Source organism: Vigna unguiculata, chromosome 9 (assembly GCF_004118075.2).
Source record: "Vigna unguiculata cultivar IT97K-499-35 chromosome 9, ASM411807v1, whole genome shotgun sequence".
In the NCBI taxonomy this organism is placed as follows: domain Eukaryota; kingdom Viridiplantae; phylum Streptophyta; class Magnoliopsida; order Fabales; family Fabaceae; genus Vigna; species Vigna unguiculata.
Genome location: NC_040287.1, coordinates 34,291,244 through 34,311,992, shown reverse-complemented (window position 1 = coordinate 34,311,992; position 20,749 = coordinate 34,291,244). Strand labels below are relative to the sequence as shown.

At 35.7% G+C, this 20,749-nt stretch overlaps 2 protein-coding genes and 1 long non-coding RNA gene across 4 annotated transcripts; 1 reads left to right on the top strand and 2 right to left on the bottom strand.

The window, feature by feature from the left end:
• Positions 1 to 663: 663 nt before the first annotated feature.
• Positions 664 to 2,337, bottom strand: LOC114162383. Its single transcript, XR_003599193.1, has 3 exons — positions 2,249 to 2,337; positions 2,081 to 2,152; positions 664 to 699 (listed from the first exon to the last, which is right to left on the bottom strand). It is a non-coding gene; the product is annotated as an uncharacterized LOC114162383 (long non-coding RNA).
• Positions 2,338 to 3,025: 688 nt separating this feature from the next.
• LOC114163334 (F-box/kelch-repeat protein At1g22040) lies at positions 3,026 to 5,883 on the top strand. 2 transcript variants are annotated; one of them, XM_028047580.1, is made up of 3 exons: positions 3,026 to 3,292; positions 3,380 to 3,435; positions 3,977 to 5,883. In XM_028047580.1, the coding sequence occupies exon 3, from the start codon at positions 3,996 to 3,998 to the stop codon at positions 5,424 to 5,426; it is 1,431 nt and encodes a 476-aa protein (XP_027903381.1). In that variant the 5' UTR covers positions 3,026 to 3,292; positions 3,380 to 3,435; positions 3,977 to 3,995; the 3' UTR covers positions 5,427 to 5,883. The 2 variants fall into 2 exon arrangements, with proteins under 2 accessions (XP_027903381.1, XP_027903382.1); XM_028047581.1 differs by lacking the exon at positions 3,380 to 3,435 and having other exon boundaries at positions 3,051 to 3,292.
• Positions 5,884 to 7,808: 1,925 nt separating this feature from the next.
• Positions 7,809 to 19,916, bottom strand: LOC114164149 (putative leucine-rich repeat-containing protein DDB_G0290503). The gene is made up of 11 exons (XM_028048693.1): positions 19,681 to 19,916; positions 18,685 to 18,878; positions 16,076 to 16,276; positions 15,345 to 15,467; positions 15,077 to 15,114; positions 14,866 to 14,995; positions 9,763 to 14,532; positions 9,306 to 9,440; positions 8,998 to 9,102; positions 8,786 to 8,925; positions 7,809 to 8,457 (listed from the first exon to the last, which is right to left on the bottom strand). Exons 2-11 carry the CDS (start codon positions 18,760 to 18,762, stop codon positions 8,217 to 8,219), a joined length of 5,961 nt encoding a protein of 1,986 aa, XP_027904494.1. The 5' UTR covers positions 18,763 to 18,878; positions 19,681 to 19,916; the 3' UTR covers positions 7,809 to 8,216.
• Positions 19,917 to 20,749: the final 833 nt, after the last annotated feature.

Below are 20,749 nucleotides of genomic sequence, written 5' to 3'. Positions count from 1 at the left end.
TTTCTACAGTTTGTATTGTATGACCTGCTATGCTTTTTTGACAAAGACGACTGTTGTCTTAGTTCTTGCAAATTAAATATATATATTTATCAAATTAGAATCAAATTATTTTGAATAAAAAAGTTAACAAATTAAATATATATATTTATCATTCCTTTCCTTTTTTTAGTGTGATGTCTTTTTTCTCAAGTTTCACCATGCATATTTATGTGTAGACCTCTTTTGTGAGGATGAGGACATAACTCTTGATGTCTAATGTGTTTTAATTAAATTGCTTTGGGATTATGTGAAGGAGTTGACTATTATTTTTCTTAACTTTAGCATTCAGGAAAGAAATAAAAGATAAGTATATGTAGATGATTGGACACTGACAAAACAACAAGTTTAATTTCAATAAACAAATATGTGTAAATAATGTTTGTAACGTCCCATTTAATTATTAAGCGAAATTAAAGGAAAACGTCACACAATATAAGTACTGTAGCGTAGTCCTGGGGGCCTTAACGCAACCCCGACAAAAATTCGGGTACACCACGATGCCAAGGAAAGCTGAATACGAATACAACGTAGAATGTAGCGTAGAAATACGGAAAGAGATACATGGGCCATAGCCCTAAATAAAACACAAGAAAAACTCCAGCCCAGATGGCTAAGCAGCGGAATCACCATTCGCTTGTTGACCATGAGAACCTCGCCCAACTGCTCCCATCAACCAAGTTGATGATCATCGCAAGGAAAAACGACCACATACAACACAAACATGTAACGAAACGGGTAAGCTAGAGCCAATCAACATATTCAACATGCAGTCAAATATATTTTCCTCATCTCATCCACATAGCAACCAAACATATTATGACTCTTCATTCAATACACTACGACTCGACTCGACTCATCCGGATACGTATAACTCGGTCGGATTCAGCGGATGCTTGCACTTGTGGTGGATACCCCTGCTCGACCCTGAGCTACTCAATCCTGAGCTATGTGATACCAGTGTTACAATGAATCAAAATCTCTCCCACCACAAGGTTAGCCCTTAGTGAGTTTCAGGCCTCCTGCTACTCCCACCACAAGAGTCAGTCCGCTCTAAGTGAGACTAACTGGCTCCTCGGAGCGTCAGGATGCAACCTTACCTTGAATCCTTACCTAGTTATACAGATGGGGCACCACCATGAGCACCCACTAGCAGGGGCCATGGAATTACGTCCCGACCACTGAAGCGCGACCCCGGAGGTCTCACCTAGAGACCCCAAGGAATTACACGCTGACACGGACCAACGTTCATAAATCAGCAATAAGAGATTTTTGAATTATATTTTTCAATTCCATATCAACCCTTGAAGTTTAATCCTCATATCAATCACATCTCAAATCCATACCTCTGATCATCACCACCCCAATGAGTCTGGGGCCTAGTCTCATGTCAATATCATGTTCCTTTAATTTCAAACCACACATTCATTTCTCACGTTAAGCCTCATACCAACCCATTCATCCACAATTCATGAATCACGCCAAAAATATACTTCATGCTCCATTACATACATGTTCATCATCATACAATCATACTCAACCAACATGGATCACTCGGGAAGCATTAAACATCCAAATCACAGCACTGTCTCGCCCAGCATCTCGCTCAGACTGAGGGGTCTCGCTCAGGCGAGACGTGCTCGCTCAGGCGAGCCTCCCCCCTCGCCTAGGCGAGAGCGCCAAAAACTAGGGCATGGGCAACACGGGATCTCGCTTAAGCGAGATCCTTCTCGCTTGGGCGAGTTGCCTGCTCGCTCAAAAATTGAGCGAGCCGCCCGGGCGACTTTTCGCGCAAAAAAACTTAGGCGAGCTCCCTGTTTCATCTCGCCTAGGCGAGATGGACTCGCTTGGGCGAGATGGACTCGCTTGGGCGAGATTAACAGGTCTCGCCACTGTTCTTCGCTGTACCGCCATGTTTTCCGGCCAAACAACACATGCAAGCTATTCACACGCATCAAAACAAAGGATCAAACCGTACAACCAACAGTAAACTCATACACAGATCAAAGGATGACTCAAAACTAGAAACTCTAGCTTCCCGTACCTGGACAAGCTAGCTGAAAACCTCGACACCCAAACTGTGGAGGACGAACTGCTTCTAGGAGCGAACTCGAAGCTGGAAAACAGTGCAAGAATGGGTCAGTTCGGAACCCCAACAACAGTTCACGAAAAACAGACCAAGGGAAGGAGACTACGAGTCCGAGGCACTTACGTGAGCTAGGAATGGCCAAACGGGAGGCGGACTATCAACACGGTGGAACCCTAACGGGGAGAGTGCGGCTACGGCGGCTGGTTCTGAAAGGAAAGCACAGACCTTCCATTAGGGCAACGTAGCAGGGCTTATATACACTGGGCCAACCCTTAGGCCCACTTAGGGGCAGCCCACTAATTTTAGGTCAGAAAAGAAATGGGGCCTTACAATGTTTACTGTTTTGAATTTTTTTTTATATTTTCATATGAATAGAATTTATCTTTAAAGCGATTTTTGTTAAAATAAAAGAAGTCACGTAGTAAGTTTTAATTAATTAATGCTATAAATCTTCTTTGCAGTTTTTAATTAATTAAAAAAATTGCATACAGGAACTTACTTTGGAAATCGATGGGAGTGGAAGAGACAATGGGCTGTTTGGTGAAGCAACTAAATATCAGTTATGAGATATCGAAATCAAAAATTGAATTCGACGGCCCAATAGTAGGGGCATTGGGCCCTAGGGACTACTATTAGTCCAAATTCACGAGGAAGACACGTGGAACTTGGAACAAAACCATAGCCACAACTCCACCCATTAGATATATTTTGGAGGTTTAGCTGATTACTAAAATAGGGAGCCTAATTAATTTAATTTATAGTTTTATGGATTTAAAAATAATAAAAGGTTATGCGCTAAAATTTATGGGAGAAATAAGTTTTAAAGATAAAAAAATAAATAAATCTGAGATGTAAATTAAAAATGAAAAAAAGATTGAAGGAAGGAAGTGTGGAATAGTGGTGGTTAGATTATAGTATTTGGGTGTAGAAAATTGGGAGCTACCCACGTTGTATTTCTGTAACTTCCAGTTTGAACGCAAAGCAAGACTTGGTGAAGTGGTGATGTATGCGAAATGCAATGCCACTTTCCTCCACTTTTACGTTTTCATGGTTCCCCTCTTCTTTTTCATTTAATTCTTCATTCCCTTTCTTTATTTTCTTTCTCCCTTCTTTTCATTCTCTTCTCCAATCCTACTCTTATCCCTATTTCTTTTCATCCATGTAACTGTAAGTATCTCTCTATCTTCAATTCCTTCTTTTCTCATGACATTTTAATTCATTTCGTCTTCCTTTTCTCACCTCAATTTTGACTAGGGGCAACCTTTCGTCGTTGGGTCTGTGGGAGAATAGGCAAATTAGGTGAAGGGCTGGTGAGACCTGTTTCAAATTTCTGCTTCAAAACTCTTATTTTTATTTTTATTTTGTAAAATTAGTTTCGAATATTCTGAATTGCATCCGCGGAAAGCGAATTCTGAAAAATGTTTAGGTTCAGTGTTTCTTTTGCTTGGATCTGCTTCTTCTGGTTTATTGTATGATGTGATGATTAGGAATTTCTACAGTTTGTATTGTATGACCTGCTTCTGATGGCCACTGTGGGGGGATTTTACAAGTTTTGTTATTAACTAGTAGTATACTGTTTTCTTCATTTAGAGGAGTGAAGGAGGCATGTGGTAGTTTTTTCCTTTTAATTCTTTTTCAAAAGCGAAGTTCCCATTGGCTTTGAAGTCCTGGAGGGTGTTTAAAGCGCATTTCTCTCATGTTCCTTTGTGTGAGTTCCGAGTGATGGATTATTGTCTGCTTACACCGTTCTTGTCTCTCTTTAATTTTCATTGAATGGGGTTATTTGATGCTACCAATGCCTTTTATTTTGAGAACTCAAATTTCCTCATGGTGATTTGACTTTCCTTGCAGATATTGAATTCTGCTAGATATGGGTGCATTTTTTAGTGTGGCCAGTACAAAATCTGACAAGAGGGAATGGAATGGAGTCTCTCCAAATGAGACATGTAAGAGGCAAAGAATGTCTCCTACTGTTGATGAAGAGAGTCCAAGGCTCATTCCTAATCTCCCTGATGAGTTATCACTTCAGATTATTGCTAGACTTCCTAGAATTTGTTACTTAAATGCAAGGATGGTATCCAAGAAGTGGAAGTCAACTATCATGAGTTTAGACCTGTATAAATTGAGGAAAGAACTTGGGACAACTGAAGAGTGGCTGTATCTGTTGATTAAGGCTGGAGAAAATAATCTTGTATGGCATGCTCTAGATCCTCGTTCTAAGATATGGCAGAGAGTGCCCAACATGCCCAATTTTGCTGAAGAAGAAGAACCTAGAAAAGGCTCTTCTAGGCTTTGGATGTGGAACATGGTGGAGGGTATCAGAATTGCTGAAGTTATTAGAGGTTTTCTTGGACGGAAGGATGCATTTGATGAAATGCCCTATTGCGGCTGTGCAATTGGAGCTGTTGATGGGTGTCTCTATGTTCTTGGTGGATTTTCTAAGGCTTCAACTATGAGGTGTGTGTGGCGATTTGATCCGATACAAAGTACATGGAGCAAGGTGACTCCAATGTCCACGGGTCGGGCGTACAGTAAGACAGGTGTCCTAAATAACAAGCTTTATGTTGTTGGAGGGGTTAGTCAAGGTCACGCTGGATTGGTTCCTCTCCAATCTGCTGAAGTTTTTGATCCCTCTACAGATACATGGTCGCATGTACCCAGCATGCCATTCTCCAGAGCTCAAGTCCTTCCCAGTGCCTTTTTGGCTGACATGTTAAAGCCTATTGCCACAGGGTTGACCTCATACATGGGAAGGTTGTGTGTTCCACAGAGTCTGTATTCATGGCCCTTTTTTGTTGATGTTGGGGGAGAAATCTATGATCCTGACACTAACTCATGGATAGAAATGCCTGCTGGTATGGGTGAAGGATGGCCTGCACGGCAGGCAGGAACCAAATTGAGTGTAGTAGTGGACGGTGAATTATATGCTTTTGACCCTTCTAATGCTATGGATAGTGGAAGGATCAAAGTTTATGACCGAGGTGAAGATGCTTGGAAAGTAGTTATTGGAAAAGTTCCCATATATGATTCTGCTGATTCAGAGTCTCCATATCTACTTGCTGGTTTCCATGGTAAGCTCCATGTTATCACAAAAGATGCCAATCATGATATTGCTGTTCTGCAGGCAGGTCTGCGGAATAATTTGGGTTCTTCACCATCACTCACAACTCTGTCACAAAGTACATTGCATGAATCTCCAGAACTGGCTTCTGAATCAGATGCAGCAGTTGTTTGGAGGGTTGTTGCCTGCAGAGATTTTGGGCGGGCTGAGCTAGTCAGTTGCCAAGTTATTGACATATAGATGAAAAATTAGAATTTGGATCCTCTGGTTTTTCTTTTATTGTTCCTATGCTGTAACTTCAAAATATACTGATGGACAATGATTTTGATGTTTTAAAATATATCAAATAAAACTTTAATATACCAACATCAGTATATTTTGAATACCCAGCATATTACAGAAAAAAAAACAAGCAAAAACCTGGATTCGACAAGTGACTGTATCTGTTTGTTGGCAGTTACAGGAGTTAGCCTTATGGTAATTGAATTGTGTCCATTTGTGTCAGCAAAACAGCAAGTGCTGTGATAGTTGCAATAGGCATATAGTGCAGCACCGATTTATCTTTTCACACGAGGTAAATAAGTGTTATAGGAATTGTCAATTTCGTTGTTGATATGCTCTACTATAGTATCACACCTTTATGTCATTAGATTCCAATAGATAATCTAAATAAAAAGTCCAATTATGGCGCTGAAAATGTTTCAGGCTCTGGTTTAAGGAATTAAAAAGTAAAAGTAGTGTTGTTTTTTTTTAATATTTATGGAAAGTGTAATATTTAATGTTAATGATACACTTCCGTTGTAATTTTTTATATGTTTTATTCATTTTCAAATTATCTGTCATGTTATTTTAGAAATGAAATATTGTTTATTCAAAAAATCTTAATGATTATTATTTTATCCAAATATTGAATTAATTAACAATTACAGTTTCTTTAATAAGGATATTTTAGTTAAAAGGGATTATTTTGTTATTTTATATGTGAAGGTTTTATAATTTGGGTGAAGATTAAACTATCGGAGGACAATTCAATACTTGAACATAAAATAATAAGAAGAAATTATGTGAAAATGATATAATTTTATTATAAATATAAACTTTTACGTAACTTATAACGTCTAATATTTGAAAAAATTACACATGAAGCTAAATGAATATGTCATAACATTTAAGTTTAACCCACCTATAATTAATACAATGATCAATCATCATAACATATACCCATAATTGTATCAATTATCATAGTAACAGATTATTTAATTAAAAAATAGTGATATTTATCTATCGATTATATCTAATTTGCTTAGTTTCCAACCGAATTAATTAGTTTACATTAATTATTTGTAAGGCCACATTAATTATCTGGTTTAATGTCTGGTTACACATGTTTTAGAAAAGGATAGATAACTAAAAAGTGATTAATATCAATAAAAAAAATGGTAAAAGTAGAGATAAGATGAAGTTGTGGGACGTAGATCGTAAAGGTGTAGCTTTATTAAATTTTAAACTCCCTTTTAAAAAATTACAAAAATTGAAATAAAAAGAAAAGGTTTTTATTTATTGTGTTGTGTACCAAATAATTAGAGATATTTTGTCCCAACAACTTTTATGGTATCACATGATGGAAAGGACAAAAGGACACATCATCACGTCTTTCATGGGTTCTTCAATTTTTTCATGGAAAATGTTCCATCCACACCTAATCATGTCACGGCTGTGTTTATCACACTTGCTAAACAAAAAGTTTTAATTCTCTGAACTCCACAAAGTAAGTTTTCGTTATTAATTTACATTTTAAAAAATATTATTAGAAAATAGGGTTTAATTATTTAATGTGGTAGCAAGTTAAAAATTGAAATGAAATTACCACCGGAAAAAATTAATTGTTCTTACGAGTTATACTTCTAGAGTGTATAAACATTCTTTTTGCCAAACGTCTTCGTAAACAGTCAAGGGAAAATTTACAAAATATGATAAGAAAATAGTAATAACAAAAAAAAAACTGTATCAAATATATGTTTGTTAAAGAAGATATTTCTATATCAGTGTTCTTTTATTATTTTGTCATCTTAATTACGAAAATAACATTTTATGTTTTTTTTAACCTATGATTAAAATCCAGATGTTTGCTTTTTATAGTTAGTTTTTTTTTTTTTTTATCATAAAATCATTTCACGTTTTTTTTCCGTACACAGTTTTGTTCAGTTTTAATTTTAGGTACCGACGTTTATGTTGTGAATCAATCGAAACATTATATACATTAAATCAAAATACACCTTTAGAAGCTGAGTAAAGTCAACTATCAGTATTAAAATTATAAGAACACACTATAAGAGTTTAATAATTTTGTATTGTTAGGTAAAAACAATTATATTATTAATTAATGAAAAAATTATCAGTATAACTTTTAAGATAATTATTACAAAAGGAACAAATTTTTATGATCATCTACTTATTAGAGGAATAAAACACTTTGGTATTGCATATTGCATACTATAAACTTCATTTATCTATCCTTCATGCTTAAACTAGTTCTTTTCAATTAACCAAACAATCAACATTTGGTTTAAGCAACTTTTAATTACAAACACACATCTAGTTTCAGCTGAAAAAAAAAACGAGTTTTCACAAAATTGCTTTAAATAGAAGTAACCTTGTTCCTGTACAGAAAAAATAATTGCAGCATTCAGGCTATGGTAAAAGATGTTACAGGGATATGTACTTCGATTCTTAACACAAATTATTTTATTTACACAGTATTATCTGCTTCTTAACTTTGGAAATGATGTAAATACCATACCAACCCTTCAAAAATATAAGCTCTTGCTATGGCTGATGGAGCCCCTTATATAGCATAATCTATCTATCTATATATATATATATATATATATATATATATATATATATATATATATATATAATTAACAGAAGGGAAGATACGGTGAGGCCACGAATATGTTGTGCATGAATTTTATTAGCCTGTGCAAGGGGTAAAAAATGCTTCCTCACGGAGGCTACAAGGTTGATGAATTAACTTGAAGCCTTCTTAGATGCACGAGTATTCTTTATAGTCATCATGAGTTTTTGTCTCTCACCTTCAACCTCAGCAAATTGAAGACTTAATTGAGAGTAACGGTCATGCATCTCTTTCAGTTCTGTCTCCACAGCAGAATGTCTTGCCTTTAGTTCTAACATATCTTTAATTAGCTCATTGATATCCCTGAAGCTTCGGAATACTGCTTCCTGATCACCATGATGTTTCAAGAAAGAACTGAAACATAGGACACAAATGTCTCAATGCTGATACCAAATACAAAATTGTTTGAAAAGTTTTAAGCTTAAGGACCAATCACAAACTTTTCCAGTGCTTCTAGACAATAAATAGCTACCCCACAACACAAAGAAAACAGTGTGTAAACTCAAGCAGAAGTAAACAACCAAGACAATTTAGTGTTACTGAGTTTATTGTGTGGCCAAAGTTTTTACTAGTCATCACATTTTAATCAAGTGAAAAGCAAGAGGTGGAATCTTAATGAGAAGTTCCTCCAACACTGCAAGTTTATTACCAAATCTCATAACTGTTGCAAATGAGAGAGTACCTCTGAAATTGCATGTTTGACTTCTTAGTCCGCAATGCTTCAGCAAGCTCAATCTCTAAAGCAAGCACCCTTTCTAATGCATTACCGCTGACTGAGAATTTATCGAATACAGGGAATATGTTTCCTAATTCTTGATTGGCCTGAGCAAGGTACAAAGTTAATATCTAGACAGAGGAATGGTTCATAACTGTCAATGAAGAAGAATCTTTTACCTCATGTAGTTGAATCAGTTCTCTTTGCAGACCTGGAAAACTTGGCTCATCATGACTATGACCATCTACTGAAGGAAGCATATTTTCATTTTTCATCCTTTCCAGCTGCAATCAGAAGACAACTTAGAGATCCGACACAACTAAAAATGTGACAACACAAAAACCAGGAAAATACAAAAGCTATTTATATTCGTGGAAGATATAAAGCAAGGAAAGTACTACTTTAAGTGTAAAGTGTAATGGAGCTAGAATAGATGAAAAAAGGACAAGTAATGACCCCTAACTTGTTTGTGAATTTTAAAAATTACCTCCTTACTCAAGTGGTCAATGCTAGATTTCAAACTTTCGGTTGATGCCACATGCTTCATTACTTCTTCTTGTTGCAAATCCTTTTCACTTCCAAGAGTCTGTCCTCCATTCATAACACTAAATGCAGTAGGATCCTAAAATTATACAAATAAATTCTTAAGACGTACCACTTGTCAAAAGAAAGCATACATTGGATATTGCATTAAGAGAGATTACATAATCTTTTCTTCAAAATTAAAGACTTATTAAGCTCAAAATTAAATATAGGAAACAAAGATGAGGGAAAGAAAAGAAAACAAAAGATAAAGGATACTCAGTTCCAAAAGTTTCTTTTCTATACTGTGCATAATATTTTTATTCCATACATGCAAATTCATCCTAGTGACAAGGTGATTTCTTCTTTTATGAAATGGTAGCTAGAGAAGTTTAATAAAAATAAATAAATAAATCAGTTACCTCGGGTTGCAGGTTGATGAGTAGGCTTGCACTCTCTGTCTCATGATTATAATTTTGTTGAGGATTCAATGAAGAAGATAATGTACCATTGACCTTGTTTAGAGAATTTGCATGAGATCTCGAAGTCTCCACCAATTCCTTCGCCAAGGTAAGTTCTGCTTCAATTTTGGATTTCTCCAAATTGCATTTCACAAGAGAAGCTTCAAGCTCTTGTTTTTCTTGCTTACAACATTCAAGGCTTATTGCGGAACACTCTTTTTCAGCCTTTAGCAGGTCATACGCATTTAACAAATTACGTTTGTCAGAAAGTACAGCCTGTAACTCAGCCTCCAATTCCAAGATCTTCATCCCCAGCTCTTCGTTAATTTTTATTTGAGAAGCTTCAGACTTTTTTCTATTCTCAGTTTCATCAACTGCATCTTGTAGTTTCCACAGCATTTCCTCGCTATGCTTTTTTGACAAAGACAACTGCTGTCTTAGTTCTTGCAACTTCGATTCATATTGTTCCTTGATAAATGCAATTCTCAAGGACTCCTGCATAGCAACTGGCGGTCCTTCATGTCCTCTCCTGTCATGAGCATTACTGCACTCAGCCTCAGCTTTGTCTTTCAGTTCCTTCAGATGAATAGACAAATTCTTAAACTCCTCTGTCTTCAAAACCTGTTCAGCAAACCTCTTGGTAAGCTCATTACATTGGGTCTGAAGCCTTATCAGTTCATCATCTGATTGTTTTAATAAAGTGAATGCAGTTTCTAGTTCGACCAATTTGTCCTGGAGAACTATACACTTGAGTTCAGCTTCTTCCTTAGACAAAAAGAGTTCTTCAGCTTCTCTATGGCAACTTGCCAGCAATTGCTCCAGCCTTGCAACCTCAAGGACATTCTCTCTTTCATGCACATAAGAAGTATAACTGACCTCTTCTGTCCTATTCTTGTGATCCTTAACCTCTGACATAATTCCACTGTTTTGATCAATTAGTTCTCTATTCTGAGCAGTCAAGACCTCCAACTCAGATTTCAGGAAGTCAAGACTCGTCAACAATCTTGTATTTTCTTCAATGCATGTCAGTTCTCTGCAAAGACAGCGATTCAGTTCAGACTCTACATCAAAATTCTTTGTGTGAAGCACATCAAGTTGCCTGCAAGTGGAATGAAGTTTCTCAGTAAGCTCTTCCAAATGATCCTCAAACTGAGCTCTGGTAAAAGTCATAACAATATCTGTAGCTATGCAAAATTCATGCATTTCAGATAACAGAGTTTCCAGAAATGTAATAGAAGAAGATTCTTTTAAAGCTTCTTTAAGATATTTCTCAGATTTCTCTAGAAGATCTGAGATTCTTGAATTTTCAAATTCTAAGTCTGACACCATTCGTTTGAGATTGACAAGTTCTTTTCTGTTGAGATCAGAGTCCTGAAGCTGGCATTGCTTCTCATTCAATTCTGTGGTAAGATCTGAAACTGCTTTCTCCAATATTTCTCTGACAGTTTTCTCAGCATGCAAATCATTATGCAGAGAATGCAAGTTTTTCTCCAAAAAATTTAGCTCAGATGAGATCTTGGCAGATTCTTCAGTTTTCTCCAGTAAAGATGACTCCAAATCTTTCTTTCCCTGCAGCTGACTCTGCTTCTCATTCAATTCTGTGTTAAGATCTGAAATTGTTTTCTCCAACTTTTCACGTACAGCTTTCTCAGCATGCAACTCGTTATGCAGAGAATGCAAGTTCACCTTCAAAGAATCAAGATCAGATGATATCGTGGCTGACTCTTCTGTTTTCTCCTGTAAAGACAACTCCAAATCTCTCATTTCCTGCAGCTGGATTTGCTTCTCATTCAATTCAGTGATAAGTTTGGAATATGTTTTCTCCATCATTTCTCTGGCAGTTTTCTGAATCTGCAACTCACTATGCAGAGAATTCAAGTTATTTTTCATAGAATCAAGCTCAGATGAAGTCCTGGCAGATTCTTGAGTTTTTTCCTGTAAAGAGGACTCCAAATATTTCTTTTCCTCTTCATTTGCTGCTAAGGTCAGCTGCTTCCACGTTTGAAATTCAACAGATAAAGCATCTAATTTTGTTATTTTATGAGAAAGGTCCTGATTTCTGGAATTAAGTTGTTGTAACTCAGCTTCCAAACGATCGAGACCAGACAAAAATTCTTTGTGCTGCTGAGAGTATAACTCTTCAGCTTCAAAACTAGCACTAGTTCTATCAATGATCACCTCAAAATCTAACTGAAGTTTCTGAAACAGAGCATCTGACACAGTTATCTTACGTAACATTTCTTGCAAATCATGCTCAAACTTCTGTTTCATGACTAGAGCATTTGATTCAGCGGTATTTAAAGATAATTGAGTCTTTTGTTTATCATGCACTAAAATCTCCTTCTCTTCAGCGAGTTGCAGGATTCTATGAAATGCACTCTGTTGCAGCTCTTCTAGTCGCAATAAAAGACCCTCGAAATCTTCACATTTTGAATCCAAACAAACAGATTTACTACAAAGAGAAAGTTGACTGTGTCTTTCTTCATACGATGCCAGCAATTTCTGCAACCTATGAGACAAAATGGTGACATCACTCTGCAGATTATTCTTCATCGAAACTTCTTCGTCAATTTTAGTTCTAACAGACTTTAATTCTTCCTGCAAAATGGATATTTCATCATGAAGATGATTATTTTCTAGCCTCTCTTTTTTCAATAAACTCTTCAATTCCGAGTTTTCTGTACTGCATGCCAAATACTTTCCCTTGTAACTTCTATACTCTGTCAGAAGAACATCCAGCTCATCAACTTTCTCAGTAAGAAGACTATTTTCATGAGCAAGATTTTTTGAATTTGCCTCCAAAATTTGGTTCTGGAGAGCAATATCATTGCTCTTTGCTGTGCAGATCTCCTTGTACTCATTTAGTGAAAGGATATCATTCATGGCATTCTGCAACCTCAACACCAATAACTCATTGGATTCATTTGCAAGCGCCAGCTGCTGAGAGAGTTGAACAATTTTCTCTTTCATGAGTTGAATGTCAATACTTGCTTCAAGCAATGTTTCTTGAAGAGCCTTAGAAAACACATCAGAGTATATATTTGCAAAATGCATTTGGCTAATTTCTTCTTCAACTTGTATGTATAACCCCTCTTGCGCCTGAAGTGATCTTTTCAAATCGTTAAGTAAAATGTCTTCACCCAAATGTTGTCTTTGTAAGGAAGAACTGTGATTTTGATACAGCAATCGATTGGATGTATGAGCTTCTGAAATTTTAGGATACACCACTTGTTCTGGGCTATCATCAGTGTCTGGAACAGAAGAATCAGAAAGGGTCTGCTTTATCAGATTCTCATTTGTCTCATGCATAGAAAGAACTTGGCAAGAAAGCAGTTCAAGATCTTTTTGCAATTGACCAACAGCAATAGAATAATTCAATCTAGCCCTTTTAAGGGCTGCTTCAGCAGAAATAGCCCTTCTTTCAAACTCATTGTTCAGAGTTTCCAAAATGCGTTTGTCTTCAGAAAATTTCATCATCTGCTCATTCATATTCTGGTGCATTCTCTCAATCTCGGTCTTACCAGCAGAAATTGTGTACAGACAAGTAGAATGTTCATTACGAAGGTTCTGCAACTCAGCCATCATCTGCCTTTGGTTCTGCTCAAGTTCCTGAATAAGAGCTTCATAGTAGCATTCCATCTGATCCATTTTCCGTACAAGGCTTTCCCTTTCGGTTTTGGACTCATCTATCTCTCTCAAAAGTTCAAAAATTTTCTCTTTCATGGCAAGGGTAGGATCAACAGAATCAAACTCGTGAGACACAAGGCCAGGTATGGAAAGATAATGAGTCATGCTTTCCGGTTGTAATAAACCTGCATCAGACCCAATATCTGTTAAAAATTGTTCACTTTTACGCAAATCCATTTTCTTGTTCTCCCTTTCATTGACAATTTTGGCCCCAAAAATTGGCTCTCCAGATTCTTGTTTGAGGTTCTGTAAAATTTCAGCCAGTGCTTCTAACTCCAAGTTAAGGAACCGAAAATCCCTTTCAGGAAATCCCACAGACACCTTCTGAATATCTCTTAACTTATCTTCCATAAGCAAAAGCCCCTTCATCCATTTATGCTGCAAATTTTGAAATAATTTATCCTGATCTGTACCAGTAGGATCCTTGTGAGGGAATGGTAAGCTCAATTTAGAATTTTTAAGCTGCTCAAACTCATCCCTAAACTTTGAACATTCAGATTTTAGTACTGCAACCTCCTTTACTAACTCTTCTCCAGATGAAATCTCAGTTGCAAGTTGCTCAGAAAACTTGTGTGTTTCAACTCCTATTTCATCAGCATGATTTTGCAAAGAACTTACCTTCAGTTTTAGATCAAGAATAGATGACTCAACTGCTTCCAAATTTCCCATAAGTCTACTACTGCTTCTATCTTCAGAAGCAGCAGCCAAACTATCGGCAGCTGAATAGTCTATGCTCCAACCATGAACCCGATCACTACCCTGTGCTGGAAACTGATTATCAGGTGCCTCCCCTTTGTCTGGTTGAGGACTTTGATTGAGGGATAGTCCCCCTAAATCACCAGAGACTGTACTTTTAAGACTGTCCACTTCATGTGCACTAGAGATATCATGCTTCTCAGTATATATGCTTTCAGATGTACTAGAAGAACCATCAAAGCCAGCAGCTGAATCGGCATACTCTTCATTTATCCTGGACTCTCCTTCAAGTGAAGAAAGATGGGGGAGATCTTTAGATTCTCTTTTCAATTTCACTCTTGAATTAACCTAATTCCATGAAATAAATAAGGGGGCTGCGTCAAGCAAACGAAAAAAAATGCTTAATTTTAGGAAGTGAATGAAGCCTACTAACATATTTCTCCCCATAGGGATACTAGATGATACATTTTAAAAAAAAGTCAGATTTCCTCACCATTAACACATAATTGTCAAGTAGTTTTCACTAAGATTAAAAAGAACTTACGTAGATGTAAATGTTTATTCTGTCTGGAATTTATATTTTTATTTTCAAAGAATGTCCCGGTTCCTTGACCCTTCCAATCAAGTATAGGAGAGAAGGTATATACAAGTAATGCCAGTAAAGGAGAGAAGGTATGAAACCTTATTCATATGATTATTGACATTCTGATCAGGAGATGACTCTTTGCTATCAGCAGATTCGTCATGAGTACCTTGGTCAGAGGTTGTCTGTAGCCCCCTCTCTCTGAGTTCCCTTTGCTGCTCAAATTCTCTGAAAGTAATAATACGATCAAATAAATTTATTGTTTTTGGAAGAAGCACGTCCTTAAATGTCATAGCTCACCCATGTTACCTGAAACCGGTTTTGGAAGTGAGAAGCTGCACTGTGACCTGGCTTCAAACAAGAGAAAGAAAACATTAAATGTTATAGCAATGAGGTCTCTAGCAACTGAAGAACTTGAAAACAAAAAATATGAAGAGTTGTATTGTATTGTATGTTATTGATAGGTATACACAAAGATTGTACTGCCACAAAACCATGTAAGTGCACAACCAATGAATAATGAATTAATCAACAAGAGACAGTTATATAAGTGAAATTTGAAGACAGAGACTCTTACATGTAGTGTGACCCCAGGTTCGGTTCCATTAAGAGGCAAAGAAACAGCTGTTGGCTTCAAGGCATCAACAAAATCAGCAAGATTGATGGTTGCCTCGCCAAGGATGCTAGATCGTGATGAACCCTAAAGTGGTCAGACCAAAAATAAAGTTAGTAAAGTTCAAACTTTTCTAACAAGATGAATGACCACAAGTATCTATCTCATTAGAAAACACTACACAATATTTAGGTATTTCTAATGTGGGAAATACAATGGAGAGAATAGCTTACCATAAAAATAATGAAACTCAAATTTTACAATTACCATGATTTTGTTTGATTTTTAAAATGAGTCGTAGTGATAATTAGAATTTATAGAGAACATTATCATCCACTCAAAATCAGAATCAAATTATTTTGAATAAAAAAGTTAACAAATTAATATATATATATATATATATATATATATATATATATATATATATATATATATATTCAAAAGTATCTATTCTATCACACTATTAGAGATCACAATTAAGATCTCATCAGAGCATCAATCAGGAAAACAAACAAAATATATGCTCATAAAATATGCACCAATAAAGTGAGTGCTATAATGAAGGTTTTTGCACTAAACCACGAACAATATGATTAATTATGCTTCATTGGGTAACTACCATTCCAACATGACACTTCTTTAAGTGCTACCACATAATAAATTACATTCATTTAAAAGTCATGAAAGAAAATTACCATCCCCACAACAAATTTATAAAACTTCTCTTCATATTGTCTACTTTTAATGTCTTGGAGGAGTCTTGTAGTTTCATAGATTGGATCTGCCCACTTGCAAGTTCCATTTCTCACATTTGCTTTGGTGGTCTTTGATGTAGCCTTCCCAGTGTCAGCAGGAATAAAAGAGATAAACAGCTTATCCCATCCAGATTGTGGAATCTAGACCAAGCAGAAAAATAACTTCTCCTTAGTGATTGCAAAAAAATAAAAGTAATAAAAATCTAAAGCTATGGAATTAACAGCAATAACAATAATTCTGTCTCAAGAAAAGCTGTTTCAATACAGACTCTTCCAAATATAAACTTTCAACTAACCATGGAAACTGCCGAAATATAAATTCTCTTCAAAATATATCACCTGACAATACTGAATATATTAAGAGCCATGTAACTTTACCAGTTACAGAATTCAAAGTAGCTTCTTTCATATTACATTGCCAAAATGGAATTTGAAAATGGCAAATAGCCAGGATAGATAGAAATAATTTGGAACAACCAATATAAATACGTTCAAGAAAGCTAAGTTGATAAAGAAGTTGACACTTGCAATAAGGTACCTCAAATCCTTTCTAGAGTTCGACTAACTTTTCAGTAAGATTAAGTTAAACCTAATCAACATGGAGGTCAGCTAAACTTGATCAAGAATTTTAATTCTTCTTCAACAATGGCACCAACCTAGATGTATTTGTTTCTTCACAAAAAGATAGATGATCGATTTAGTTCTAATTATGTCTGTTAACAATCCTTAACCCAATATAAATTTAGAACCAGTATCAAACATTGACAGTTGAGCCATCACATAACAAATATAGGATAATGAGGACCATTTGTTTTAGTTAATACTTGATACATGACACTTGAAAACTTCCTCTCAGGTTTAGGGCGGGGCCAGTGAAAATAAATCCCTTTATATATTAAAAAGCTACTTGTTCATCTATCTCTTTTTTCTTTTTTGAAAAGAATTAAGTGTTCTCAAAATTCTATATTATTACTTCTTAACCAATAAGACATCAGCATCCATTTTATTGTTATTGGAATTAGTGTTTGGGCCAAACTAAACCCCAACAATGAGTTTGGGGTAAGGATTACTTCCACTGGTATTTTGTATTTTAACTTTAACCACATCACTAATTGATATGAGATCTCTAACACACTTCTCATACCAAGGATTATACATGCTAAGTGTTAAGTTTATAAAACTGAATCTTTGAGGTGGCTCGATAATGGCTTCAAAGTTGATGATGTGATAGGTCCAATAACAATCACTAAAATAGATTACTATATCATGTTTATAGAGAGAAAGGCGAGACAGAGTTGCTGAATTGCTATGTTTGAATGACACCGTGAAGTTTTATTTATAGCTTATTATAATAAATACAGATTTTGTTCCTCTAAATCAGATATGACTTACCTATAAACTGCTACTCAACAAATTCATAATATTTGAATTTGATTTTCACCATGCATTAACCAATCACTTATCTCATAAAACAGTTTAAAATTACAAATGGATTCTCAGTTACTAAAGCTGCGTGATTATTTCAACAACAAAAATGTTCCTCTAAATAATAGATAAGAAGTAAATTGTGGTAGAGTGTTTTTATAGCTGTATCAGACAATAAACAAATGTTAGTAATAGTTATAGCTATGTGAAGATATGTATATTCTTTCATTGTTTGACCCTGACATAGCATTATTTTATTTGTGCGGAATCTTGAGAAGCTGGTACATAAATTTTAGCAATCAAGGTATAGCTACATGGTTCAAATAATTAGTATCTCCCTGCAACATGCTTTTTATAAAATAACCAATTGCCTATGAATTTGATGTTCTGATCATGTTCCAAATTGACATACATGGAGATTCTATCAAATGATAGGTTCAATATGTTTTTTCATTTTCAGTTTTATAATGCTTAGCCAAAGGCAAAAACATCATGTGGCTGAAGGATAAGAAATAGTTTGGTCACAGAGTTCACAATCCTCCATTGAAAGATGGAACAAAGACGAAAGGTTAGACTGGGATAGAAATAGGATGACGCTGACTATTTCAAGGTTGTAAATACTACCTAAATATATGATTGTCATAACCATGATGGAGAAAATAAAAAAATAAAATCAGATAATGTACCAGAGGAAAATAAGTTAGACTGATAAAGCAATATCATATTTGAATGTTCAAATTAAATTTGATTGAGATGATAGAAACTTACTCAAACACTTTAATGCAAGACAGAAATTAGTATGACTAATGAGATTGTCAATCATCATATTGACAGACATCGGAGCACAAAATAATGCCAACTAATTAAACTTAACTTTGAACAAATTCTAAGAACTGTAGGTTTAAATGGCAACTCAGAGCAAATGTTCAGTGGACTCAGATCATCTTTCAGAGACAAATTGGTGTTCTCCATTCTTTTATGAGTGGGAAGGAAAAATTGAACTTCTCTAAATTATAGTGATTATTCTCCCTTTACGACCTTTACGACCTAAAACAAACTTATGAAATTTGAAATCACCAAAAGCCAAAGAATGAAAAAGTAAGTTACATAGATGGAAAACTTACATGCGTAGCATGGAATTGGAGCCGGAAAACCACCTTTACTTTCGTCTTCTCAATCTTCCACCTAGTAACCCTCGACATTGTTCGGAAAATTAATCACAGCTTATATGCATTACTGCATAAGTTGAAGGTTCCGTCTCCATTCCCAGCTCCCACGCAGTGTTAACTGTTTGTTAAGATGGCCACCAATGCAGCACCTGAATGCAAAAGAAGCAAAGAATTCACATTCACAAGTATCCTTTTGTTTACCACAAACTTAAGCAATCATTCTGCTATGATTCATGCTCCATTGACCAAAACTTTAAATGCAACTCAGCTGTTAAAAATAAAAACCTCTAGAAATTTAGGACCCACTGATCCAGGATTAAAGGCACTTCTATGCAAATATTAATTAAAATATCTTAGATGAAATAAACAATTCGTTAGAGAGCAAACATGCAGAGCTAAAAGGGCGAAGCCAGCACACATTTTGAAACCAGAGAGATAGGGAGAGAAATCTAAATTGAATAATGCATCAATTTATTCTAAAGCACTCCGCAGCAGCAGTGAACCACTAAAGTTTTGAGTTGAAAGAGATCCAGTAACATAATTATGAAGGTTATCTTCATGGTAGCGCAAGTAGTAATTATTAAACAAAAATCAAAAAGTTCAGCAGCAAGAGGCACAAAAGACCTAGAACTGAGAAATGACTCAGTTAGTAAAAAATGACCCAGAACCATGGAACAAAAATGCCAGATCTCCAAATTAAAACATCAGACAACGCTTTGCTTCCTAACAATTTTTTTAGAGAAAACGTTATGTAAGTCATGCACATTTTTTAATCAGACAAGACACTCTCCAACTGAACTGAAACACTACTTTCATCAAACGGAACAACGGAATGCAACATTCTCCCCCATTTTGAGAACAGTAGGGGAAAAAAGAGGGAAAAAGAGGGTGGGAGGGAGCAGAACCCGATTGGAAAATAAATTAAAAAGAGAAACCTTTTTCTATGCATACCTCGGTGAGAGACGAAAGGTTTAACCGGGAAAATCCACGGATCGAGCAGAAAGAATTCGAATTTAAGCTGAAGTTGAAGTTGAAGACGGGAAAAGGAGAAGGACCCAGAAAGATGCTGATTTTAGACAATGGCACTACTAAATACCGAACCCCAAAAAGACTCAGAACCCAAGGACTGACAAAAGCATAGAGTAAAAGAGAATCCTAAAAAACCCAATGCTAACACAAAGCTAGTAAAATAATGTAGCTAAAAATAGCACTATTTTTTTGTATTTTCCTCCTTATAGATATTTTCGCACTTGCATAATTCTAACTAAAACATTTCGAACGAGAATTACCACAGGGACAAAACAATCACCTCAATGTGTCACTTTAAGGCTGACACCTAAGATTTGTCAAAGTTACTGGGAGCAACTTACTAATTACTATTATTTTAATAAATTAATTAGTTTTGCTGTTTGTGGGGTGCATGAGAATAAGATTTGAGGCTACAAAGCATCTTGGGTATATAGGGTAGGTACCCTTGCCTTGCCTTGCCCCCAGATCTGTGGCTGCTTAAGAAACAAGAAAGATTGAGACTTTCGAAACAAGCATCAAGATTGGAGCAAGACCCACAAGAGAGATTTGAGGTGTAGTGTTGTGTGGTTTTAGTTTGTTAAGATTTCGAAGGAACGACATAAGGGGCTAGCGTGGCGTGAATTAGCAGAAAATGCAGAAAGTTAGAGACATTATTAAGTAAGGTAAAATGGAGCTGTGAAGGATTAGATGTGCTATCAACTTCAGAAACCCTCTAAAACTATGCCTCCACATGGTGATTATCACTATCTAATTGTCTAATTAAACATATAACTACGAGTTTTTTCTTAAAGTTATCTTGGTAATGGATTTTTTCTGTGTTGCCACCTGCTTCAGTGGTTCTCACTAAATTGGAACATGATGAAGACAAAGTACTGTCTTATCCCTCCTTGATTTATGGCTGGTTTTGGGGTTAGGAGCTTGTTGCTATCTTGGTGCTGTTTTTAGAGTCTACAAAAATGCTTACTAATCAAGAAAAATCAACAATTTTAAT

Excerpts from the sequence above, each read along its gene's own strand:
- LOC114163334 (XM_028047580.1), top strand. The coding sequence starts at position 3,996 with ATGGGTGCATTTTTTAGTGTGGCCAGTACAAAATCTGACAAGAGGGAA.
- LOC114164149 (XM_028048693.1), bottom strand. The coding sequence starts at position 18,762 with ATGTCGAGGGTTACTAGGTGGAAGATTGAGAAGACGAAAGTAAAGGTG. Across the intron at positions 15,115-15,344 it reads AACCTGGGGTCACACTACAT|GTCACAGTGCAGCTTCTCAC; the intron begins GTAAGAGTCTCT and ends GTTTGAAGCCAG. Across the intron at positions 14,533-14,865 it reads TCAATAATCATATGAATAAG|GTTAATTCAAGAGTGAAATT; the intron begins GTTTCATACCTT and ends TCATGGAATTAG.